Here is a 27,128-nt window from a genome sequence, read left to right as displayed (position 1 = left end):
TTAGCCGAAGTCCACCCCGGCATTCTCACTCTCAGTCGTCCGTTTGCTTCTGGCAGGCGTGGGTAGGCTGGGTGTGCCCTGCAATTCCCTTTCCCACATTTATTTCTATTTTTGTTGGTTAAAAGCTTAGCCTCTGTAGCTAGAATGCCTGGGTTCAATTCCAGACTCCTCCACCTACTTCCTGACTGATGCTGGGAAAGTTACTGAACTTCTCTGCGCTTCTCTTTCTTCTGTAAGATGAGTGTCAGAGACCCTGCTTTATGTGGTGGTTGTTAGGATAGACGAACTAATATAAGATGAGGACTTAGAACAGTGCCTGGCCTGTAGTTACTGCTCAGTTAATGTTCATGTATTATCATTGCTATGTCCTTGGCCTTGGTTCCCTATTGACAGGGTCACAGGTTGATTCACCTTGCAGCCTGTAAAGAACTGGAGTTGGGGTGTTTTGGGGACTGCAGACACCTCAGCCAACCAGCACCCTCACTCCCAAGTGGCAGAGAATCCCACCTAAAGAGAACTTGTGGGGGAAAGTCCCTAAGACTTCACTGAACATAATTATTAGCAGCAATTAGTCTTTTTTCCTATCTCCCCACCTTGTGGGAGCCCTTTGTCCCCCACACCCAGTTGTACTAATGCTGTTTGTCTAGTTCTCACCACCCCCATAGTCAAATTCCTTCCCAAACTCTGCCCTCCGCAGGCTCGATTCTGGACCCTGAACCCTATTCTCTACCTGCACCTGGTGCCACCTCCATTGATCCCTGCCTACTGCTCCTCACCCTGGACAAACTCAAAAACCATGGCCTCCATAACCGTGGGGGAAAAGTTCACCTCACAAAGCATCAGAGACTGAAAAGAGAACAAGGAGATACCACGTTTGCCCATCAAATTAGCAACAACTAAGGGGAAAAAATCCTAATATAGGCAAGGGTGTAGTTAGTGAGGTGGGACACACACATATACTACTGGCGGGCATAAACATTGATATAATCTTTCTGAAAGTCATTTGATAATATACAATCAAGAATCTTTAAAAGGTTCATATTATTTGACCCAGTAATTCCACTTGCAGGAAATTGTTCTTCTAAAAAGAGCTGACAGGGGCCAGCCCGGTGGCGCAGTGGTTAAGTTCGCACGTTCCGCTTTGGCAGCCCAGGGCTTTGCCGGTTCAGATCCCGGGTGTGGACATGGCACCGCTTGGCAAGCCATGCTGTGGTAAGCGTCCCACATATAAAGTAGAGGAAGATGGGCACAGATGTTAGCTCAGGGCCAGGCTTTCTCAGCAAAAAAGAGGAGGACTGGCAGAGTTAGCTAAGGGCTAATCTTCCTCAAAAAAATAAATAAAAAGAGCTGACAGAAAAATATGCACAAAGTTGTCCATCACTGCAATGTTTATCACACAGAAAGGTTGGAAACTTAAAGGTCCAATAGGGGAAATGTTTAAATTATGTCAGACGCATACAATGAAATACAGCTATTAAAAATTGTTCTTGGAGAATTTCTTAATGAGGTGGAAATGTTTACAATGTAAAGTTAGGAGAAAAAAATGGATGCAGAAATCTGTACATACATTATGGCCCTAATTATGTGACATATATGCATTGAAATAAACACACCAAAAAGTTTAAAAGTGATTTCTGTGAGTGGTGGAATTATGGGTTATATTTATTTTCTTCTTTATACTTATCTGCATTTAAAAAGTGATCTACAATGCATATCCATTACTTTTATAATCAAGGGAATGGAAAACAAAAAAAGCCTGTAAAAATCTGTAATCGCCTTCACACCCCACCCCTAACAGACTCTTCTGGGTCTTAACCCCAGACTACATTGATCTTGGAGCCCTTCAGAATTTTGAGGCCGTTGGGCTCTCAACAATGAATAATAAAATAAATCTCAAAATTAAAAAACATGTACCAGGTAACCATGTAGAATATCACCTACATTCTGATAAAATGCAAATTTTGACATAGTTTTAAGGGGTAGTATCTTGCATTGGGCCAGGTCTCTTTAGGATTCCCCCTCAATCCAGACCTACCTAGCCAGCCCATAGGTGGCAATCCTGCCCTCCACCCTACCCAGGCAAACCAGTTCACTAGTCCCTTCATACTCCTGCCAAGTCCCATAGTCCCATCTGCAACACACCCTTCACCCTGTAACCCTCTGCTATTTGCAGGCCCTTTGGTATGCTGTCCCTGCTAGGAAGTCTGGCCCGGTTACAGCCAAGCATCAATCTCCTCACCTACACACCAGCAAGAATCTCAGCGGGGCTTCATTGTCTCTGCAGAACAGAGTCTGGGAAATGAAGGAGTGAGTCATTCCCTATGGCTTTTTTCATGTTAAGGGCTTAATGTCGTCTTTGAGCCTCTGGGATCTTCCCTAGCTCTAAACATAGCTTCCTCCCCTCCTAGCCTATTACCCAGATGGTTCCTTAGACGGCCCTCCCTGAACCCCAGGCCCCCACTGATGATGCACTCAAGTCTCTGAAGAACTGCTTCTCTTCGCTTCAGGCCTGCAGCTTACTTGAGATGTCAGCCTCTAGGCCAGACGACTTTCTGCAGATGGCACTTGAGGGAGAACACACCCACAGCCTCCAAAAGATCCTTGCTCAGCTTGTCCCAGCAGCCAGCCCCCTGTACCCCCAGTCACCTAGCATCTTTTATAGCACCGTGCAGCTGTATCCATCTGTACTTGTTTATAAGTCTTCAATGGGTTTTAGCTAAATCCTTTATGATTCAAGATCTTTTGCTGGCCAGTCCCAATTTTTCTTTCCTGTCCTCATCTCCCAGCCTTCTCCTCCGTGCACACCTTTCACTGTAGTCCCAGCCTTCTGTGAGCACACTGTCCTCATGCCTCCAAGCCGTTTCTCATGCTCTTTCCTCTCCCCAAAATGCCTATCCTCCATTTCTCTTGTTGTTCTGCTTCTCTGATGAAAGTCTGTTCATTTTACAATTGCTCCCTCCTCTCTTCTACTATAGTTTATCAGTCTGACAGTTAGATGTGTGTATAATTGTCTTTCCTAGCAGGGCTGGAGGCTAGGTTTTATTTTATTTACTTTTTTTTGGAAGATTAGCCCTGAGCTAACATCTGTGCCCATCTTCCTCTATTTTATATGTGGGATGCCTGCCACAGCATGGTTTCATAAGCAGTGCATAGGTCCATGCCTGGGATCCTAACTGGCGAACCCCGGGCCCCTGAAGCTGAGCATGAACTTAACCCCTAGGCTACTGGGCCGGCCCCAAGGCTAGGTTTTAAACAGCTCTGAATTCTCCAGCACTAGCACAGTGTTCTTGAATTAAACTGTTTCTTTGTGAATTTATCCCACCTCTTCCTTTGGCCTGGAAGGTCCTGAAGGCAGTTCCTCATTCTTCATGTCCCCCTCACTCCAGCTGCAATAAGGCTTTACCCACAATCCCTACCACTGGGTGTAAGACAGATCCTGAGATATCTCCTTAACTCAGGAAACAGGACCAAATTCATTGGGAAATGGTGATTTTTTTTCACTCAATATGACTTAGTTATAAGGGCTGTGAACTAGGACACCTGTGCTCTAGCTGATTCTGATACTAACTTGTTTATTAATATGAGGATTGCCTTTCTGTTCATTCACCTCTAAAATGGGAATAGCGCCTATATGCTTTATCTACTACACCAGGACACTGAAGTCAAATGTGATAATAAGTAGAACAGCTACAGGAAAGGCACAAGAGTTGACAACAGGAGGCAGGAGGTCGCTGGCATCAGAATGGTCCATGCATAGTGGTGGGTCTGAGCAATCAGAGACCAGGCAAGGGCCAGGAGTTCCCTTACTCAGCTTAGTAGTGGGAATGGGGAGCCCAGCAAGCTAGGAAACAAGCAGATGCAGCACTGAAGCTTGCGGAGGTGGCAGCTGAAAAAGGAAGCAGCACAAACGTTTTCCCCACGTGTGAAACAAGTGAGTGGTTCCTCTGACAATGCAAGTGCTGCCATTAGGGAGCTCAGGCACTTGCCTATCTTTTTTGCCCAAGTGTCCTCTCACTGGCTACTTCTGTGGGGGTAGTGAAAGGAAAGATCACCTGGTTTGTCTAACTAAGCTATCTGATCTTGAACAAGTCGCTTAACCCTCAAGTCTCAGTTATCTGGTCTGTAAACTGGGGACAAGAGTACTTACCTTGAAGTTAGCGTGAGAATTAACTGATATGAGCCACATCAACTGACTAGCACAGTTCCTGGCAGTCCCTTGCTCTGAATGGTGCAGGCTTCAGCACAGCTCTGGCCTAGTGTAACTTACCAATATTGTGTGTAGGCTAGGGCAGGGCTGGTGAGGTATAATTATTGAAACCTTATAGCTAAGATTTCAAGACAGTCACAATTTCAAAGATACTCTCCTATTTTCCCTTAAGTCAATAGGCACTTGCCACTTTTTCACTGGGAAAACATGATCACCATGGAAGGCCCCTTGTTGGCTGCCCATTTCTCCATCAACCCTGAGACTCTGGGCTCCAGGCCCCAGGCTTCTCAGCCAGATACCCAGATATGCAACTGAAAGGTGGTGGGAAGGAGGAAGATGATCAGCAACGGCTCAGGGTACCTGGTAGGTGGGAGACGTAGGTTCTACCTCCCACTTTCTCAGTCCAGCTGGCCACTGCTGCACACTTCCACTCTAAAAGGAAAGAGCAAGTTAAATCCTTTGAGCTCAGTGGTTCTCTACCTTGCCTGCACATTAGAATCACCTGGGGAAATTTAAAACTCTTCCTGCCTAGACTGCAGTAGGCCAATTAAATCAATATTTTTTAAAAGCTCTCTAGGTAAATTCCAATGTACACCAGAAGTTGAGAACCACTGTTCTAGATCAGGGTTTTTCAAACTTGCCAGATGATGATAATCACATATATTAATTTAAAATACAGTGTCTCAGGCTCTGGAATTAGTTAGCACTATTACCATAACTTACTGATTTGAAAACACATTCTTTTAAAAACATATATATTTTAACATCTTTGAAATCAGAGTGATCTTCCCATCAGTGGCATCTAAGACTTGATGAAATCCAGAAGCAAGCATCCCAGATGATTCTTACAATTAGACAAGTGTGAGGAAAAACAGTTCCCGAGTACTCCCCAGGGCAGTGCTTCCCAGTGTTTAATGACCTTAGAGTTACCTGCAAGCCTGTTAAAATGCAGGTTCTATATCAGAAGGTCCAGGTTAAGGCTCGAGATTCTGTATTTCTAACAAGCTCCCAGGTGATCCGTGCTGGGCCTTGCACCACATTTTGGGTAGCAAAGTTCTAAAGCATCCCCTTCTGAGGAGGCTCCACCAGCGACCCATTTAAGTAAATTGAAATAACTGGCATAGAGAAATACGAGCATGTCTGTAAGGCAGTTGCTAGACTGCACTCTCATTTCTCCCCAGGAGGGCAGTGGGATGAGGGCCAGAGGGAGGGCTGCCCTAACCTTTTAGAAGCCAGAGACCAGAGGCCAGTTTCCCAAGGAAGCAGTCTGTTACATGAGACAGCACAACTCCTACACTAAATTCCAGCAAACTTCACTCACCAAGTGAAATTGGGCCTCAGGTGGCTTTAGTGGGTCGAGGGGAAGCAGCCCCCTTCTCTCACATACCCTTCTTTCTTCCCTCATCCATTCACTAAACCTTGAGGATCTACTAATAAACCACAAGGTCTGAGTTATTAGAAGATGAATCAAATTCAAGATCAGAATCAGATTCCAGGGGGAGGAATTCAGTCTGGGGGAAACCCATTTGTAAAACAGACAAAGTACAGTATGAAGTGACAATGCTAATAACAGAAGGATGCACAGAGATGAGCCAACATAAAGGAACAATGCTAGTAGCTTCCTGGTGCAGTGGCCACTGGAGGAACTGAAGGAAAGATTACTAATCTTCCCAAGAAAGGGCACCACCCCCAAAAAATTGCTTGCCAGGAGCAGCCTGCTATGATACAGTGTGTTTGATGCCTTGAAGCCCTTGAATCTAAGACTCTATAATCTGGAATTTCAGCGTGGGGAGATCTTCCTACATTTGTGCCTCTAATCTCTAGCTCTAAATTGCAAGTGAATTCAAGGAAGGAAGAGACTTTTAAGGGATCGCCCCTCAAAAGGATGAGGCAGAGATTATCTTATTCCAGAGAGCTCCAGTACCCTCATCCTATCCTCCTGTATGAGAATCCCTAGTTACACAGATCATTCCCCTAGTTACAGAAACACTTGAGTCTTTACCCTTTGTCATACTGAGCTCTTAATTGGCTTGACCCATCACATTGCTAGATATAAAGGTTACAATCCCTAGACTAAGTAGGTCTCCAGCTGGGGTAGGGAGTCACAGCCAAGACAAGCAGGGTACAAGAACCTAGCGTGCTCCCTCACCCAGCCTCCTATAGACTAGCTTTTTAGGAGGACTAAGAAACTGATACTCAATCCCAATTTACTTTTTCCTTATCTTCCATCTCACAGATAGGAAAACCTACAGAAGAATCTTAAGGGCTGGAAGAAGCAGCTGAGAAGGAGACGGCAGAAAGATGGGGAGTGGAGCCAGTGCTGAGGACAAAGAACTGGCCAAGAGGTCCAAGGAGCTAGAAAAGAAGCTGCAGGAGGATGCTGACAAGGAAGCCAAGACCGTCAAGCTGCTATTGCTGGGTGAGCGAGATGAGACAGAGAAGGAGAGGGTACTGCTCCTTCCTGCTTATCCTGGATGGTAGGTGGGTTCTAGCCCACCCCATGGGGAAGGGGGAATGGCAGGTGACTTTTCCTCTCCCCATCTAGTCTCAGGCTAAAGGACCAGGAGCTCTAGGGCAGAGCACAGCCACCTCATCGAGATGCAGAATGCCAAAGCTACTCTGGAATTGTTCTGCTCTTCCTTAACCAGGAATAGTGCAAAGGCCAGGATGGACCCACCCATCTCCAGATCTAGCCAAATCTAACATCTCACAGCTTGCACATACCGTGAATGCTGAGCTTGCAGACATTTACCTAATCTGCAGTCGGAGAACTCTGAGTCAAGGACTCAGAAGAGGACAGTGAACTCAGAAGTCCTACCATATAATCAGTGCCATGTAGTCCCAGGAATAGGTCGATTGGTTCTTCCCAAGTATACTGGTTCCTTCTCCTTGCTTTCAGGAAAAATTTTAGATGTAGGAAGCCCTGAGGGGGTTGGAATGGAGTCTTTATCTACAAAAGTCCTTTCCTAGCTTTCTATTCAGCAGTTGCCTCTAAAGCCCTGCCAGATGGGAGGTTCATCAACTTGATGTGCTCCTAAGCAGATCACAGGTCTGTGCTGAAAACAGAAAAGCACCTCAGTCAGGCAGGCAGAGAAATTGATTATGGCTGTAAATAGAACCAAGACAATAAAGAGTTTGGGACACCTGGCTTAGGAAAAAACCCAAAAGTAGTACAGAGGTGGGCTAGCTGGAGCAGGTGGGGTCTGTGTAGCAGAAGACTGGCTGGCTGGGCCGTTTCCAAGCCCATGTGGAGCCTGGGAACTGGAGCTCCAGGCTAAGGCACCTCCTTTTCCCCAGCTGATCTGTGGCTTGGCCCAAAGGACACACTAAAGGAACACACCTCTGTAAGCCAGACCTAGACTCCAAGAAGCCCAGGAGGCTGTTACAGAAGGGGAAAGGGAGAGGGCAAAGCCACAGAGAGATCTTTTAAGCTTAAGCAGCTTTCTTCTACATTCAGGATAAGCAGCTTAGAGGGAGCAAGCATAGGCTAAGTGGGATGGCGTTAAGGCATCAGGGGTAGTACAGACTGGGGGAGAGGGTTGAAGGGTATGTGGGTTTTTGAGGGCGGGAGAGCAGAGTGTGCATGAGGATATCAGAACATTCTAGTCAATATAGGAAACAGCAAGATGGTGAAAAAACAGTGTTTTCAGTGAAGTAATCCAGCTCTCCCCAGTCCTGCCCCAAGATCACTCTCCTGAGTAAAAGTGGGCAGAGAGGAAAAATATGTCAAAGAAATTCCCCTGAATCTATCAGTGGTTCCCAAAGAGGTTTTGCACGTGTGTGTGCATGCGAATACGCATGCACACACATGCACAGACACGGCACATTTAGAAATGTCTGGAGGGGCCGGCGCGGTGGTGCAGCGGTTAAGTTCACAGTTCCGCTTCTCAGCAGCCCGGGGTTCGTGGGTTCGGATCCCAGGTACGGACATGACACAGCTTGGCAAAAAGCCATGCTGTGGTAGGTGTCCCACGTATAAAATAGAGGAAGATGGACATGGATGTTAGCTCAGGGCCAGTCTTCTTCAGCAAAAAGAGGAAGATTGGCAGTAGTTAGCTCAGGGCTAATCTTCCTTAAAAAAAAAAAAAAAGAAAGAAATGTCTGGAGACATTTTTGGTTGTCACAACCAGAAGAGTAGAGTGCTATTGACACCCTATAATGCATAGGACAGCCCCCCACAAAAAAGAATCATCTAACCCAAAATGTCAACAGTGCAGAGGCTGAGAAACTCTGCTCTAAATTCAGATTGAATAGCCGGAGCTCAAGGTTGGCAGAAACTAAGGACAGCAATCACCCTACGTGTTCTCCCTTAACAAGGTTCCCAAGCAAGCAGTGGCTTGGTCTTCTCACAGGCCATCTACTGGAGGGTTGGGGAGAACTGGTGGAAATCTGAAGCATAAGCATTTCTCCCTGCAGGTGCTGGGGAGTCAGGAAAGAGCACTATCGTCAAACAGATGAAGTGAGTAGGAACAAAACCCCAAAGGACTGAGGTAGGGTGAAGAGGTCAGTAGAGCAAGTGGAGGCACGGAGAATGAAGGGCTCGTTAGCCTTAAGGAACCCAGATATAAAGGCTATAAAGGACCTGATTCCCAATGCCCTTCATCTGCATGCCCCTTGCCCCTCACTCTCCACTTTGGAACAACAGCAGGAATAGAGAGACCAAGTTCTTATGACCCTTTAAATCCTCCCAAATTCCCAATCCCTTAGATCTGGTTACCCAGGTCCAACTAAGGGCCGGATGTCTACTCCTGCAGGATCATTCATCAAGATGGCTATTCGCCAGAAGAATGCCTGGAGTACAAGGCCATCATCTATGGGAATGTGCTGCAGTCTATCCTGGCTATCATCCGGGCCATGTCCACACTGGGCATTGACTATGCTGAACCAAGCTGTGCGGTATGTGGTTAACTGTATGTAGTTAACGGTGGAAGGAAAGGCTAATGAGAAGAAACAGACCAGAGGCCAACAAGCTATGAGGAAACATGGGTTAGAAAAAGTTTTGTGTAACTAAAATCCCACCTACTGAGCTTCAACTCTTTTTAATTCAGTTCTCGAGAAGTATGCAATTCCTACTTTTATCATAAATGTTTACAGAAATCTGCTCTCAGCTTCCTCTGCCTTTTTGTCTTATTTTACCATTTCGATTGCTCCCATTGGGCTCCTTGCCCTGGCCATGGAACTTTTATAAGCTGAATCCCTAGTTCCAGTACTGGCCTTTTCCTAGATTTGAATCATTGAAAGAACAAAGGTGATGGGTTCCTGTCTAGTCTATGGTCAGTCTGGTCTTTAAACTTCTAATCTCCCTGCAGCAGAGGACCCAATTTTGAGGCAGTAAACTTTTGGACTAAGGAAGGAAGATGGAAACACCACAAAGGAAGTGCCTGGGACCTCTGCTATCTGCTAGGCATCACAGGACTGTATATAGTGCCACCCTTACATCACACAAGCACACTCAGAAATTCATCAGTATGTTTCCTTAGACAGACCCTTCACTGGACAGTCTCCACCTTAGGCTTTGGGAGCAATGCAAAAAGCTTGCCTTTCAGTAGTGTTCCCAGAAGTTCCTGGAAAGTCATTACTCCTGTGTAGTTCTCAGCCAGGTTTCTTCCTTACAGGATGATGGGCGACAGCTCAACAACCTGGCTGACTCCATTGAGGAGGGCACCATGCCTCCTGAGCTGGTGGAGGTCATCAGGAAGTTGTGGAAGGATGGTGGGGTGCAAGCCTGCTTCGACAGAGCTGCAGAGTACCAGCTCAATGACTCGGCATCTTAGTAAGACTGACTGGCGAAGGGGTGGGATGAGGCATAAGCAACCTTCTAAGAGAAATCACATCCAGCTTAAAATTTCAGGCACTGAAAGCTGGAGACCCAATGACTGAATTCAGCCTGTAGAGCTGTTTTGTTAGGCTTGCGCAGTGTTTTACTATGCTTTGAATTTAACGCCTTTACATAGGGACATTTGCCACAGTTCCCACCACTCCATCGCTTTACACTGGCTCACCACAGCCTACAAAGCTGAAGACCCAAAATTCAAGAGAGGTGCTCTGTTTAGCAGCCCTCAGCCCCTGTCCTCTTAATTATGTCACACACATAGCCTCTCCTTTCAGAACCATGAACACTGAGAGCCCTGCAGTTCTGCCACACACTCTCCCATGAGGCTTGTGATTCATGATGGCTCTTCAGGGCTGCATTTTCTCCTGGTAACCCAGACACTACTTAGACCACTAACCAGAAATGAAAGTCTCCTTCACGCAGCATCTTATGTCAGGGTGGAAGGCACAGGACACAGAAACTGCTAGGGCAAACCAAAGGAAGTTGGTCAGGGGTTAGAGAGAACCAACATTGCAAAGCTGATTCCAAAAAGATAAGATACACAGAGTTTATCAGTCCTGTGTCAAACAGCATGGCATCACAAACGGGCATGAACTTTGGAGTCAAACAGACCTGGTTTTAACCCCTGTTCTGTCCCCTAATCTTGTAATAAGGTTACCATTTACCATCCCGGGAGCACACACTCACTCACTAAGGCCCAAGCACTGCTGGGTGCATTACGTACACCATCGCATTTAACCTGCACAATAAGCTTTCAAGGTAGGTAGTCACTTTTTATTAGTCCCATTTATAAATGAAAAACTGAGGTTCGGAGAAGTTAATTAATTCACCCAAAGTCACAGAGATAAATGGCAGAGGCTAGATGTGAATCCAGGTCTATCCGACCACAAAGTTGAATGTTTTTACAATATATCACAAATGCCTCTTGACCCTGGGCAAGTTATTTAACTCTTTTGAATTTTCCTTCATCTTTAAAATGGGATATGAAACCTGAAGGCTTATGAGGTTGTATGAGAATTTAAATGTGAAAATGCCTGGCATACAGGAGGCACTTGTGTTAATTTTTCTTCCCTCTCAGTCATCTCACTTCACATCTGCCTTCCTTTTTTTTTTTTCACTTTTTTATGGTAACTGTCAAACATATACAAAAGTAGAATAATAGAATGAATCACCTGGCTTCAACTATTATCAACTCATGGCCACTCTTGTTTCATTTTACCTCCATTCCCTACTGGATTCTTTTGAAGTAAATCCCAGATATCATATCATTTTGTCCTAAAAGTTTCATTATGTATCTCTAAAATATGACTTTAAAAAAAAGAAATCACAACATAATCATCACACCTAAATATTTACTAATTCCTTAAAGTCATCAAATATCCACGTCAGTGTTCATCAACTTTCCCCAATTACCTCAGATGTTTTTCCACCTTGACTCAGGAATATAAACAAGGTCCATGCATTGTACTGATTAATGTCTCATATGTCTCTAAAGTCTCTTTTAATCTACTCCTGCTTCTTGTTGGAAATTCTGGCACCCATTTAAATCACCAAATCATACTCAAGGGTTTAGAAAACCTGTAGTCAGGTTAAACACAAGGAAAAGTTATCTGACTTGACTTAAAAGGGGCAGAACCCCTGCCTAAAATGGGCTAGTCCCTCAGCCCATCCCACAGTTCCTTTCGTAAGGACATAAGAAGGTTTGAAGGAAAGAATTCCAGATTTAACAATATGCATTCTAGTCCTGGTTCTACCACCAAGTTAGCTGTATGATTTTGGGGTAAGAACATTGACTTTTCTTGGCCTTGGCTGTGGGAAATTTGTCATCAATGGCAATTATTTTTCTAGCTACCTGAACCAATTAGACCGAATTACAGCCCCTGACTACCTCCCTAATGAGCAAGATGTGCTACGATCCAGAGTCAAAACCACAGGCATCATTGAGACCAAGTTTTCTGTCAAAGACTTGAACTTCAGGTGAGTACATAGATCCCTTGGGGGCACCACAGATACACACATGGTTGCCTGGGGGCAACTCAGATACTAAAAGAGGGCATGGGGATGCTTCTTGGCCCCCACTAAAGCTCAATCTGAATTACTGTTGTACTTCTCCCCTTTTCCTCCCCACTTCCCATCTTACTGCTAACTGGCCCAAAATGGGTAAACACCAAGTGCACGTGGGTCATAAGCCAGGCATACCTATGAGAACAGCTCTTTCTTTCCTCAGGATGTTTGATGTGGGAGGGCAGAGATCAGAGAGAAAGAAGTGGATCCACTGCTTTGAGGGGGTCACTTGCATCATTTTCTGTGCAGCCCTCAGTGCCTATGATATGGTCCTGGTGGAAGATGACGAAGTGGTGAGTGGCCTTTGCACCAAGCAGCTTTGATTGATAGTTCCCCCATGACCCTTCCTCTAGGCTTTGTCTCACTCCAATGCCTCAACTTGGGTGTTTTCAGCTAACACAGACAGTCTAGCAGTCCTCTAGCAGATCAATGTCTCAGGCAAATAATTCTAGAAAAAACCTCTTCTTCTGCAGCTTCTAGGTTTAGCACTTTAAAGCTCCAGATTTACTGAGAGTGAGCTTAGTATCACTTGGATATCACAAAGCTCATAAAAGGAACTGAGTATTAAAATGACAAGGGATCATCAACTCAGCAAAGGAGTTATACTGAGTACTCTCCCAGGCTGCCTATGGAAGTAAAGGATAGGAGATGAAAATGATAAAGCAGAAAAAGCATATGATGTGTATCTTTATGCAACACGGTAGAGGGGTTGAACTATTAACCTAACTTGGAAGCCTAAATATGTACTGAGTGTCAAAAGAACTATGGAGAGAGACTAGTAAACCAGGTTTCTCACATGCCACTTAAATTGGCAGCTGGAGGACTACCTGAGGGTGACTCTCTTGAGCTTGTAGTTTTACAAGACAGGAGTTCTGTGGGACAAGTGTCAGCCCAGCCAGTTACCTTCTGAGTTTGAGAAAGAGGATGTCAAAGGGATGGAAAATGCTAATTTCACATAAGCAACTGCTCCATAAATGGAGACCCAGAGCTTACTGATAGAAGATGAAGCTCCTATCCTCCTGTCCCTTGCTCCAGTTCTTCTCCCTTCTCCTTAGTAATTCAAGTTCACATTAGAGTAACTCTAAGTATCTTCTAGCCAAAATGTCTCACAGGGACATTGATTTTCTAAGATCTCTTATATCTTTAACCCTGAAGTCTACAAGGTCTTAAAGGGTTTTCCAGGAGTATTAGCAATGAGAAAAGGCTACAAATTAGATTTGTTTTCTTTCTTTATTAGATGAAAAAATTGAGCCCTAGTCAGCTAATAGCATACTTTGAGACTCTAAAAGGCCTGCTCCCTAAAAACAGGCTGCTCTGGAGCACTGGGCAACCTCTGGACCCTGCAGTTATATAGCACCTCTTCTCACTCGCTCCAAGTGGCAATCAGAGAAGGAAATATAGCAGAAGTACTTGTGATGTGGCATTGGGAAATTCTCTAGCCCTCGCCATGGGGCCAAAGAATCCCTATTAGGTTCCTGCCAAAACTGAGATCTGGGAGTCTGTAACAGAAGCCTATCAAATCATCCTGGAGATGCAAATGGGCACATGCTTTCTTGGGCCCAGTTTCAACCCTGTATCAGCGGCACTTACAGATGTCAAAGTCCTTAGTTCTGCCCTGGCTGCCAAAGATATGCATAACATTTACTGTACAACTATATGCCAGCCACTATCAAGGACACTATACATACATGATCTCATTTAACTTTCATAATAGCCCTGTGAGATAGGGAAACTGAGACTCAGAAAAGCTCAATAACTTCCCCCAAGTCACACAGCTATCATAGAAAGAGGATTAGAAGGAAGCCAGATCTCCTTGGCTCTACTCTACTGCACTAAAGAGAGAGAAGCTGTTCCCTGTCTTTCCTTTTACATTTGGAGTACTAGCCTCTCCACAGGGAATAAAAACAGGAAGTAGACAGATACCCCATAAGCCCAATCTGCTATCTCTGATGGTGTTTCTTCTTACTAGAATCGTATGCATGAATCCTTGCACCTGTTCAACAGCATATGCAACCACAAGTTCTTTGCAGCTACTTCCATTGTCCTCTTTCTCAACAAGAAGGACCTCTTTGAGGAAAAAATCAAGAAAGTCCATCTCAGCATTTGCTTTCCAGAATATGACGGTAAGTGTCCAGGGCTGGAAATAATGGTAATGCTTTCTTGGTAATGACTAGTGATTGCCCTATTTCCTATACAAGGAGACATACAGGAACTTGTCTTTAAGGAGTACTAAGTGTAACTCCTTTGCTTTCCTGAGTTGATGATCCCCTATCCCTTCGATACTCAGTTCCTCTTATGAGCTTTGTGATGTCCAAGTGATTCTTGGATGTCTGATCTGAGAAACCTGGGCATTCAGTTATAGGTTTAAATGCAGATATCTCTGGAATAGAACAGACGCTACATGCAGGAGAGCCACTGACTGTTCTAATGATACCTACTAGAAACCAAGGGCGAGGACATAGAGACATCTTTCTCCTCAATTTCTTTTTTCTTTTTTTTTTTTTAAAGATTTTATTTTTCCTTTTTCTCCCCAAAGACCCCCAGTATATAGTTGTGTATTTTTAGTTGTGGGTCCTTCCAGTTGTGGCATGTGGGACGCCGCCCCAGCATGGCTTGATGAGCGGTGCCATGTCTGCGCCCAGGATCTGAACCGGAGAAACCCTGGGCTGCCAAAGCAGAGCGCGCAAACTTAACCACTCGGCCACAGGGCCGGCCCCTCGCCTCAATTTCTTTGCTCAACTCAAGTGAGAAGCACTGGAGTGCAATAGAGGTGAGGACTTTCCCTCCAAAAATAGGCCCCCAAAGGCAGCTAACACAATACTTTGAGTATCAAGTCAGTCACCTAAAGAGTAAGTGAGCAACTAAGAAGGGTTCATTTATCTCACTTCTTCACTATTTTTCCGGAAAACTAGGGAACAACTCTTATGAGGATGCAGGGAACTATATCAAGAGTCAGTTCCTTGACCTCAACATGAGAAAAGATGTCAAAGAAATCTACAGCCACATGACCTGTGCTACAGACACGCAGAACGTCAAATTTGTATTTGACGCAGTTACAGATATTATCATCAAAGAAAACCTCAAGGACTGTGGACTCTTCTAATCCTCACCATTCCTCAAGTATACATTCTATACACAGGCTTGGAATCTGGGTAATTTCAAGCAGAAAATTATAGGTCAATATACCACGACATGAAGAACGAATTCATTCTCCCTTGGAGATGGAGTATGCATGACTGCCACTGTGGCTCATACGTTCTTTTCAAATGGGATAGCTAGTGCAGTTTAACGAGCACTGGCCAGGGGTCAGAAGACCCAGGTTCCAGTACTGGTTCTGCTACTTACTATAATAATGTCAATATTTCATTTCTCTGAGCCTTGAGTCCCTCATCTATAAAATGAAGGTAACTTCCCTACTACTTCACAGTTATTCTGATGATCACAAACATAACTAAAGGGAAGGCACGTAAAAGCTGTGTGGGTAGAGTCACAGAAAGAAATCCTATATAAAAGCTGCCATTTATGAAATTCAACACCATGCTTTTAGATGAACTATCCCAAGCAAAACAGTTAATTTTCCCTACAGTCTGCAAAAAAAAAATTAAAAACAAAACCTCAATAAACCTACCACCCCTTTTTATTAACAGACCTCTATGTGTCTTAGCTCAGAGACCTGGATCACCAGATAGAATATGTGATTTGTTAGTTTCTAAGGCACAAATCCAAAAATGATCATCTTTATTAAGCACAGATTATCACTCTCTTCCCCAAGCTACCAAAAAGACTGAGTTTCCTTTATCTCTGTAAGTAACTGTTTCTCAGCTCTACAAGACACTTTCTGAATAAGCTTGAGGACATCAACACACTCTCGCTGGGAGCATTAATGATTTTATTGCTACCACTTCTCTATCACAGAATCTAGAATAAGTGAGCAATCCTAAAATCCTCATTTCAACTGCTACACATTTCAGGAGAACAAAAAAGGCAGCTGATCTTGCTTTAGTCACTGAAAATCTTTGCAGTTGGGTCCATGTGATGCCTGTCTGAAAACAACATCTCCCCAAACAGGCCAACAAGTAAATTATTCCTTTGGACTCCTTTGAGTGGAAATGAAGCTTGCATTTATCTTGACAGGAGGTGGTGAAGTCAAGTACAGCTTTAGCATTTACAACTACTAGTGAGGAAAGCTCTTGGCATCCAAGATTTAGTATATAAAAGAAAGTGTCAATTAAAATGAAAATCTGCTCCTTGCCAGAAACACACATTCACACTTAGGCTGCTACTAGCAATATTGATACTACAGAGCCATATGAGCTTGAAATACACTGAAGAATAAATTTGCAGCTGTTAAAATTGGATTCATTTAATAGTCTTTCTGACTCCCTGAAAAGAAACCGACTTGGGAAAACTACCAGAGAAATAAGGGAAACTACTCTGCTTACTGCCGATTAAAAGACAAGCCAAAGAAAAAACCTGGGCAAGACTTCTTGCATCCAAGAGCTCTTCAGGGACTATTCTAAACGGCATGCTCCAACCATCACTAACCTGTTTGCTTTAATTAAATATACAGTGGTTCTGAGTCTTTTTTCGTATTATAGATCCCTCTGGCAGTTTGATGAAACCTATGGACCTCTTCTCAGGTTATTTAAAAATGCATAAAGTAAAATTCAGAGAATTACAAAGGAAAGCAACATACTAAATACACTTCTATCTTTGAAGCTCTGAAGTCCCAGGTTAAGAATCTTCGCTACAGCTATGATCTTGTCTATTAAGGCCTCAAATTTATCCCATTTATCCCATATTCAAACAGAGCAGCCCCACCTCCCCCCAGCCATACCAGACTGTTTGCTTCTTTTATTAACTTTTCCTTGATCTTTGCCTCTAGGCAGGAATTGGCAGTGGGCCAAAAGATAAAAGGCTAGCCCAGAATCCTTGGTTAGTGATGTTCATACAGAACCTGCCCTATGGTACTAGTGTGAAAACAGAGCCAGTGGGACAGGTCTTCTGGTGGAACAATCTCTAGCAGAATAAAACAGGGTTGTATTTTAGTTCTTTTCCTTTTCTCTGGTAGACAGTCCAACTTTTAACTGATTTATAAACAAATTCACACAAAGTACCTTGTATGAACATTCTGCAAAATGTTTATTTTGGAGGCTGGATAGGGAAATAGCAAAGCTTAAAGTAATGTGATCTACAGCTGCTTTACTGAGGTTAGGATCTGGTTATTCACCTTAAAATGTTTCAAGCTAAAACTCTTCTGGCGAGTCAACATAGAATAAAACTCTGGAGCCTCTGTCATCCATTCACCTGTACCTTAGAACAAAGTCAAATAATCTTCCGAAACTCTTAGCCAACACTGGGCTCTCCTCTGAGTAAAGGTAAAAGGACTTTACCTCAAATGGTCAGGATAAGCTTCCCCAAAAGACATTAATCCTTACCCCAGCTTAACTGTCTGTCAGGCCCAAGATGGTTCTCAAAGCCTACACCATTAGGGGTAGAGACAAAGCGTGCTACTTCTACACAACTGGCATATTTTTATCCCATGGACATTGTGATTGTGTGCATCAAAAGTTCTCTTTGCATAAAATAGCTGCTAGAAAACTTAAAACCAAAATTAAGCCACACATTCATTCTGCTTTGTCTTCTGTTGCTTCACTTCAAATTTATACTATACTGCTGAATTTTATAAGTCATCAAAAATCCTTTTTTGTAACAAGGTAGGTCAGAAACAAATATTCAACCCTATTTTCATGAACTGCAATCTTAATTCTTAGAATGATAAAGCTGGAAGAAACTTAAAAATATTCCATGCCCATCACTAGCAATTTATAGATTAAACTAGGCCCAGGGAGGTGGAGTGTCTTCATCAAAATCATACTGCTAGGAAGTAGCAGAACCAGAACTCCAAAACAGGTCTTCCGAAACCAAGCCAGTGGTCTTTCTATGTGCACCATGCTACCAACAGCCCACCATACACTATAAAGCCAAAGTCAATTTTCTCATTCTCCTAAGCTCCTCTTACTCCCAACCAAAGTCTTGGTTATTTTTTAATTGCGCCATCTCTAAATCACAGATATTTAATAATATCATTTCCAGACGGAATACAAATCAGTTTCAAATGGAATGTGAAATTAGCATAAAATAAAAATATAAATAGCTTTAAGTTTGTTGTTGAAGCTATACTTTCCTGTTCATATCCTTAGAGGGCAAAAACCAAAAGGTACTTCCCTTGCATTGCATGATTAGACACTGATGACAGTAAGCCAAATGTAAATTAGGTTCCATTTCAGGTAAATCTGATGACAGTTGCTTTTCTATCTTTTTTAACAAAAATACAACATGACTGACACAAAAGGACAAATACTATATGATTCCACTTTTATGAGGTATCTAAAGTAGTCAAATTTATAAAGACAGAAAAGTAGAATGATGGCTACCAGGGGCTGGGAGGAGAAGGGAATGGGGAGTTATTGTTTATTAGGTACAGAGTTTCAGTTTGGGAAAATGAAAAAAATTCTGGAGATGGACGGTGGTGATAGTTGTACAACAATGTGAACATACTTAATATCCCTGAACTATATGCTTAAAAATATTAAAAATGGTAAATTTTATGTTATGTATATTTTATCACAATAAAAAATGGAAAAAATACAATATAATTGGAAATGTGCCTTTATGTTTCTGTGGATAAAAAGGATGGATAAAAGAAGTACAAAAATTCAGTCTTAAAAGCAATATAAAATAAGACATGTTTACTTGTAACAGTTCCCACTCTAATAAAAAAGTCACTTACATGTACCCCAAACAGTCCACATCAGGGTAGCCCCATCCCCAAGGTGAGAAACGACAGCATTCAAAACCCACTCTCTACTTGGAGATGTGCCGTAGACCAAAGTGTGCCGGCCATGCTGGGTGGAGAAGGTGGTGAAGGGTGAAGAGCTCTTACCTCCCACTGCCCTCTCTACCCGGCACAGCCCCTGGAGCACAGATTCCAGCAGGACTTCAGTGTTGGGCCAGGGACTGCAAGTGTGCCAGAGCCTCTGGTGATCCTGCTAGGTAAAAGTGTGAAGACATTTCTGTGAGGTCAGACAGACATACTGCAGATTGCAGAAGGGAATTGTTCTGTCTTTCAGCATGAAAAAGTAAGCACTAGTACGAAGAGAAAACTGAATTTAAATGCAAAACAAAGCAAAGGGCTTTTCACCCTGCTTCACAAATTTTAGAGCAAATTTATAGTTGAACTTCATTTCAGGTCTCCAAAATGAATATGGGAAAAGTGATGCTAAGAAAAGACAACCAGCTACATTGAATACATTTTTTGGTATGGCCTTAGATTACTTTTTTTGCAGTGCAGTATCACCTTGAGGATCATAAAGAATATTTACAAAGCACTTTTAAATATGTTATTTCTATTTGGTCAGAACTGTAGAACATCATAGCCAGAGGAATAATTTAGTCCTCTTTAAGTAACAGATGAAGGATGAAAGGCTGAAGATTTCATGGCTAGGTGGAAGCAGGGAAAAGACCAGAACCCAGCGTGCCAAACAACTCAACCTCCTAAGATTCTGCAAGGTCTCAGGACATTTATCCTACATGAGCAAGGATGAACAGTAGGAAAGAACAGGTAATTTCTTGTGATTTGTTATGTCTACTGGGATTCTCTCTCTTGCATATAAACAAGGCTCTTGGCAAAAATGTCTGGATAACCCCAAGGAATATGAGGGGGGTAACAGAGGATAGGAGAAAGGTAAGATAGGTTGTATAGAATTTAATATTCCAGCTGTCAAAGATCTTACAGCTTAGTAAATGCTAATACATTGAGACAGTGTATCCCAGCAGTGTATTTACTAAATATCTGATTTTTTTCTGCTGGCTTGTTGGTTCCCACTAGATTTCAGGAAGAGAAAACATTAGCACTGGGCATACAAAGACTTTTATATTTGACTCCTCAATCATTCCCCTTACCTACCTCTTCCACAGCCTCTCAAAAAGACTTTCATTCTATAGTTTAGTGCCAGCTAGCTTTGCTCTTTATGCACCAACTGTAAATGAACATTCATGTCATTACATACAGTTACCTCTGTCATAGGATTTTATCTTTACTTTGGTGTGTGTTATCTTTCAATTTTCACTGCATAAATAAATGTGGTGAAATAAATGAAATAAACATTTGGAAACTCCAAGTGTCTTGCTTTATCTTAATTTTGTATAAAAACTAAATTATCTAAAATGTAGGAATGTTCTCTGACCAAAGAGTCCCAATACTAATTTTTTTGGTAAAAGGCACTTTAAGTCAGGTACAAAAGGTGCTTCTTACTTATTGGCAAAAAAATAACTCAGAAGTTGTTTACTAGTGATTTTTGACGTTATCTGTCAACTATTTGTGTTGATCTTTACTTTAAGGGTCCTATTTAGTTGGCCCCAAATGTTGGCCCAGGTTAGCTGCACCAGAACCACCTGAGAAATTTACTTAAAAATACATATTCCCAGGACCTGTCACAGACATCTTAATTTAGTAGCATTTAGCCAGGGAATCTGTATATGTGAACCTTGCACCTCAGCTATCTACTGCTGTATAACATTCCCTATCTCTTATTCCTGAGAAGACTTGAGGCAGGCCAGGTCTAGGCCTGACACAGTATCAGAAAAAAGCTGTCCTGCCCTGATTTGTTCTGAAGTGTGCTCTCCTCAGCAGAAGTAAGTCAAAAAAGGTTATGAGAACACTGGAGGGGTGGGGATGTTTAAAACCTAAACAAAGGTAAAGGAACAAAGATCTCAACCATCCTTGAAGTTAGCTCTCTGGTCCTTCACTTAAATCTTTCTTTTACTTCCTGATAGTTGATGGCAAGATCCACTTTCAATTTTGGGCCTCTAAGCAACCTGGTTTTCTCTTGTGCTTGGATGGCCATAAAACTATATGGAGAGCTGTGGTTGGTCCAGGTCGGATCTCTGATTTGTACTATCAAGCCTGAAGTAGAACACAAAATCACCTGGCAGTATTGTGAAACTGAGACAATGTTGTTCTTAAAGTCAGTACCACAGATGCAAGATTTCATAAGTAATGAGTGAAGGGAATGAGTGCTGTTTTAGGTTTGCATAATTGAGGACTGTGATTTTTTTGAACATCTGGAAAGGAAAAAAAAATCAATCAAAGGTAGGTTTTCAACTGGAATGAGAGACTACCTTATATGTAACCACCAGTACAGCAAGGAGCTCTACAACAGGAAACTCCAGAACTATGCTAAGCAAATGGATAAATAGCTGAAGTAACTAGTCAAGCCTGGCAAGCAATGTCCAAAGAAAGTCACAGCTACAAATCAGAGAAGAGTGGTCACGATGTAAGAATATAAAGTGGGCAAATGAATTAGAAGAACCAGCAGTTATTTTTAAACACTCCAAAGAGTGCATACAATAAAACACAAATAGAATACATAAGAGAATAAAAAATAAACAAGGCAAGAAAACAGTTTTTTAGAATTTGGTCCATCTATTCTTAGAATGCAGCACCTTGTGAAAAATAACAATCCATTAGTGAAAATAATAATAAAATGACACACAAAACTAGAGATTTAGAATTCAAACTGTCCAAGATGAAAATGTCATCTCAAGATCCACTTACGAATAATTGTAAACGTTCTTGGAATTTTCATGCCAGGAGGTGAAATCTGTTCAGAGCTGAATTTATAAGCTTAGGGAAGACAGGCCATTAAGGAGCAGAATACTTCCTCTTTACATAGAGCCTAACGGATGGCAATTCTATACCCCAAGGTTTTAATCAGGTGGAGAAGATGTGACTGTCAACAAAATAAAGCTATTGTTGCAGTCCTTCCTGGTAGGGTCTATTTACTGTTCTTTATTCATAAAAGTTTAATTTCCTTAGATGTGCTGATTTCCTGGATACTCCAAAGCCTGGCCATCCAAATTCTGAAACACGATAGATCACAAATCTCCAGCATCCTCCACAAAAAAGACACAAGGCAACTTATAGTTTCTTTGATTACAACTATCAATCCTTTTTCTCCAGGCTAATAGATTTGATGTTTCATCCCCACATTCTGGCTCTGCTATAAGAAAAGGTCTTTTATTTGAAAATACAATAGTGATTTGCAAGGCTGATGATCAGAATCACCTTTTTCGAATTATAGATTGCCAGCCCACCAGTCAAGAGTCAATCTCTCAGGTAGATCCAGGTGATTTTGATTTAAGGCACATTTAAAGACCACTGACTTAAATTGTGTCCCTGTGTCCTCAAGAAATGTGCATTTAGATAAGTTATTTGGGATGGCGGGATAAGTGGTGATCTTCATGTGAAAATAGAACAAATGTAAATGGTATAGAGGCAGAAAAGTGGAGAACTACTATTTTCATTAACATAAGGGCTAAAAAATGAACATATAAGATAGACATATTCAATTGAAATATAAAACACATTTTTCAAAGCAAAATTAACTTTTTTGGATTATCTGTTATTTTAGGTTATCAATAACACCATCCCATTAGCCTGGACTATAGAAAGACTACAGTTAAAACAAATTCCACCAGTTCTCATTTCCAGATGACCCTTATTACAGAATACAAAAGGAAAAGATATTGTCAAAATGAACAAGAACTATCAACCCTATTTACACTGGGGGTATAAGTCAATCACCAGTTGAAGCTGACGATTTTCTTTTAGACCCAGTTTCCCAACCCTAAAAAAAATTGTTAAATAATATAGTTATATCATCTGCATAGTTATACTTTTCCAAAGAAAACAAGAAAGAAAAAAAAACTACCAATAAAGGCACTGAACTGCTGTGGCTTGCTTTCTGAACCAGCTTTGATGACGACCAACATTTTTTTTTTAAAACTAGTGAAAGGTCACAGCAAAAGATGAAATAGAATCCAATCCCAAAAGACTGGACCCAAAAGGCACTGCTCAAACTACTGATTTGGAATGCTCAAAATGCATTCTCTTCATTTGCCTTCCCCCAATGGACCATTCATATTTAATGACATCTGCTGTACATTGTACAAAACGACCTGCAGGCTGAGGTGAACATAGCTCTCCACACAACCAAAACGTAAATCTGGAAAATGGATTATGACTGCATATCACTTACATGAATATGACATAAGACCCTCAGTCAGGCCAAGACTCAACAATACTATTACACCAACAGACTAGACCTTCAGGGAACCCTTCCACCTAAACCCATTCTCAGACAAAGGCCAAAGCACACTCAGCAGGGGCAAAAAGAAACAGAAGAAAATATTCCAGAAAAGACTAGTTACAAACAGGAACAAACCTGGACTCTTTACTCACCATTTTAATACTGCTGCCAACTATAACAGATTAAAATCTGTATACACGACAAAGTGGAAAAAGGTCCCAAAATGCAATAGTTTCAGCAAAAGAAGGTACTGACTACGGATTACTACAATTAACATTGCTACAATAAAAACAACGGCAAACAGGGATTTGGCACCACATTTACAAAGTAAAAGCATGCACTGTTAATACACTTTAGAAGTTTCCCAACAGAAAAAGCCATGAAAGATGGAAAACAAGGGGCATCTTTTACAGAACTCCCTATGACTGAGACAAACAAGCAGGAATCAAAGTGGTCAATTTAGTAGATATGTAGCAGCAAAGTCACTGGTTCTGTTTGGAATTTAGCAATTTGCGTTTCTAATTGGCAGCTGCCCCCGGGTGTGTGTGTATCCGAGAAGTTGACTTTATCATACTACATCAGCATTTACCTAGTAATTTGGTAATCAGCATAAACCAGATTATCCTTCAACCATAAGCTTAAAAAAAGAGAGAGCTAGAATCTTATTACAGAACTCTCCAATGTAATTACCCTTTAGAACCATAATGGTACTTTGAACAGTATAGTAACATAAATTTCATCCAAAAAAGCTATAATTATAGCCCCAATAACTGTAAAGAATTAAGTAATTATGGAAATATTATATTCAGACCATACCAAGAGTTAAAAACAAAGCGTTCCTACTAAGAGGAATATTTTCAAGATGATCTGGTCACATCATGTGCATAGTTAAGATTGTTTGTGTTTTAATAAAGATTCTTTCACAAACAGAAATAAAATTTAGTAAAGTTATTCTTCACTTGATGAAAAAAAAACTTTAAAAATGAAATACTGGTGTTTTTTCTAAGAAGGGAAAAAAAGGAGTAAGCTACATATTGAAGTTCTGGAATGCAGCACCTCAACTTCACATCTGCCCTCAACATTTGAGATTGCGAAATCCAAATGATGTCTTGATGACTGAATCATACTTTACAGTTGTTCCAATGCCAAGGTATGACTTTAGCATCTGGTGTCAATTAAGAGTTCCCTAATACAGAAGATTGTGCTAAAGAGTGCTAAGATTCTGCATGCTGCTGCCATTCCCTGGTCCCGTTCATGCTTGCAGCTGCCCAACGAGACAGCAAAAGAAGTCTGGTCTCAACACTCCACACTGTAATAACTAGAAAAGAAGAACATTACTAATTAGAAAAAGTTTACAAAATTAAGGGACATCACTATAGCACTATAACTAAATTCGTCCAAGTTTTACCTTTTATTAATATCCACACTCTTCAATAAAGTCCACATTCCTTTAAGTTGTTTTTAATGATGACATCTGTAACAGCATCAAAAACAAACTGTACATTCTTGGTGTCCGTGGCACAGGTGAAGTGAGTGTAGATCTCCTTGGTATCTTTTCTTCTGTTCAGATCTTCAAACTGGCACTGAATGTAAGCAGCTGCTTCTTCATATGTATTGGAACCTGAAGTAGACACCCAATGTTCTCCGTTCAAATTATAACAGCCATCTGAAGTCAACTAAGTAATGCCATCACCATTTACTTATGAAGAGAAATATGCCCCAACTGAATACAGACAGATTTCTATATTTCTATAATCATTAGGTTTTTCTATAATCATTAAGATTTTTCTTGAAAGCAGACTCTCATTGTAAGTAAAACAAAATCATCATACACAAAGATCCACAAAACTTTAAGTTTCTCTTTCCCCTATCATTTTAGCTTTTTCTGCTAAAAAGTCTAGAAAGTATAAAAAGAAACCAGGGAAGTGGGAGGATGCATTTCTAGAAGAACACAATCGTTTAAAAGGTCAGACAGCCTGCGCTCCTTGGAGTGATCTTGAAATAAACAATTCAGAAGGGTAAGGCAGACTTCTTTTCAAAATCATTCCAGTTTTAAGTGAGCTTAGCCTCCGAGCCTTCCGAAAATAATTTAAATAACCAAAGGTAAACTGGTAGATGGAATAGGGAAAGGGGCATGAATCATACACTTTTAAATGGTGAATTTTATGATATGTAAATTATATCTCAATAAAGATGTTACTTTTTAAGTGGGCAGGGGGAGGGAGGGAGGACCAAAAGTAAACCCTATTTTCAACAACGTTTGTAATTAACACTCTTAATCACCTGCTCCCTACAACATTTTGTCTACCTGTGATCCCTTAGAAGAGCTCTGGAAACTGGCTGCAGGGCCAAGGAAACTCAACCAAGACAACACACCCTGTTATTCCTGTGAACTAGAGGCTATTTTCAGTGACATTAAACATGACATAAAATACTAAGTATATAAAAAAGACTAAAGAACAAAGAAAAGCTTAAGAAAGAAAGAAATACTATTTAAACAGAATATTTAAAGAACTGAAGGAAGATAGCTTGGGAAGTGACTGAAATAGGTTTCCTGAGATCTGAAGAAGTTCTGTAAATTAATGGAGATGATGGTTGAAAAGTGAATTTTGTCTGGAAGGAACAGATAATGATACTCGGGAAATCAGGACTGTGAGAATCCTTAAGAATGAAGTCAATGGAAGACAAGCTTGGAAATTCACCCTCCCACTCCACCACCAAAAAAAAGATATGACAATGAGGACTCTTGGCTGTGTGAAGATTCTGAGCGGGAATCTTAATGTCAATCCTTTTACTTCACTAAGATTTCTCTCTCATCCTAAAACTTGGCTACATTCTATAAACTCATCTAACTCTCACCTCCCCCCTCACGCTGAATAGATGACCACATTTTCCAACTTCTCTGAGAAAATAAAGGCCATAGAGCTTAAAATACATCTCAACTTTTTAGTACCTCGCTTAAAATTACCTGTATCTGCACTTATTTGTACCTTTGCTCTTAGAGATTTGAACTTCGGTTCAAAATTCAATTGCTCTATCTAGACTTTTTTTAAGTTGAGGTGAAATTCACATAACATACAGTAAACTATGTTAAAGTGCACAATACAGTGGCATTTAGCGTATTCACACTATTATGCTACCACCACCTCTCTCTAGTTTCATAACTTCTTCACCACCCCAGAAAAACACCCCCTTCCCATCAAGTAATCATTCCCCATTCCCCCTGCACTCTTTCCCAGTATCCTGGTAACCACTAAGCAGTATGCTTTCTGTCTCTATGGCTTTGCCTATTTTGGATATATTATATAAAAGGAATCACACAAATGTGACCTTTTGTGTTTAGCTTCTTTTATTCAGCATAATGTTTACGAGGTTCATCCAAGCCTTAGCATCTATCAGTACTTCATTCCTTTTTATGGTGAAATAATATGCCATTGTATGGATATAACACAATTTATTTATCCTACTTCGACTCTTGATTCCTTGTTTTTCCACCTGCTTACAAATCTTGCTCCATGAATTACATCCACCTTTTATAAAAACTTCTCTTTTTCTATAGGATCTTACCTCCAAGCCTATAAACATTCTTAAACCTCTCCTTCACCTGTAATCCAAGCTGCTCAAGAGTAGGCTACACTTGTCTTCACTTCTTCACTTTCCACTCAGTAACTCACAGTCCCTGGCTCTACTCTCTCATCATTCCCCTGACACTGTTCGCAATAATGGTCAACGATCTCCTGACTGCTAACTCCAGAGGCCATTTTTCAATGTGTGTCTGACTTTTTATTTACTGGCACACGACACTGTTGACCACTCCTCACTTTTTAAACTCTCCTCTTAGTTTTTGATGCTTTGCTCTCCTGGTTCTTCT

General features: G+C 41.5%; 2 protein-coding genes across 2 annotated transcripts in view; one reads left to right on the top strand and one right to left on the bottom strand.

Moving 5' to 3' along the window:
* The first annotated feature begins 3,186 nt into the window (after positions 1–3,186).
* On the top strand, positions 3,187–18,523 carry GNAT2 (G protein subunit alpha transducin 2). The gene is made up of 8 exons (XM_046645364.1): positions 3,187–6,626; positions 8,624–8,666; positions 8,962–9,103; positions 9,823–9,980; positions 11,889–12,017; positions 12,268–12,397; positions 14,074–14,227; positions 15,017–18,523. Exons 1-8 carry the CDS (start codon positions 6,509–6,511, stop codon positions 15,205–15,207), a joined length of 1,065 nt encoding a protein of 354 aa, XP_046501320.1. The 5' UTR covers positions 3,187–6,508; the 3' UTR covers positions 15,208–18,523.
* A 237-nt stretch (positions 18,524–18,760) lies between these two features.
* GNAI3 (G protein subunit alpha i3) overlaps positions 18,761–27,128 on the bottom strand; it is a 42,394-nt gene continuing 34,026 nt past the window's right edge. The window contains exons 8-9 of the mRNA XM_046645354.1: positions 24,666–24,878; positions 18,761–24,575 (exon numbers count right to left, since the gene is read on the bottom strand). Of these exons, the coding sequence (XP_046501310.1) occupies positions 24,688–24,878 (191 nt within the window). The 3' untranslated portion in view covers positions 18,761–24,575; positions 24,666–24,687. The remainder of the gene's footprint in view (positions 24,576–24,665; positions 24,879–27,128) is intronic.

Source organism: Equus quagga, chromosome 18 (genome assembly GCF_021613505.1).
Source record: "Equus quagga isolate Etosha38 chromosome 18, UCLA_HA_Equagga_1.0, whole genome shotgun sequence".
In the NCBI taxonomy this organism is placed as follows: Eukaryota; Metazoa; Chordata; class Mammalia; order Perissodactyla; family Equidae; genus Equus; species Equus quagga.
Note: the sequence above shows the minus strand (reverse complement) of the source record. Positions and strands in the feature narration are given on the sequence as shown.

Excerpts from the sequence above, each read along its gene's own strand:
- GNAT2 (XM_046645364.1), top strand. The coding sequence starts at position 6,509 with ATGGGGAGTGGAGCCAGTGCTGAGGACAAAGAACTGGCCAAGAGGTCC. Across the intron at positions 12,018-12,267 it reads GTCAAAGACTTGAACTTCAG|GATGTTTGATGTGGGAGGGC; the intron begins GTGAGTACATAG and ends TTCTTTCCTCAG. Across the intron at positions 12,398-14,073 it reads TGGTGGAAGATGACGAAGTG|AATCGTATGCATGAATCCTT; the intron begins GTGAGTGGCCTT and ends TCTTCTTACTAG.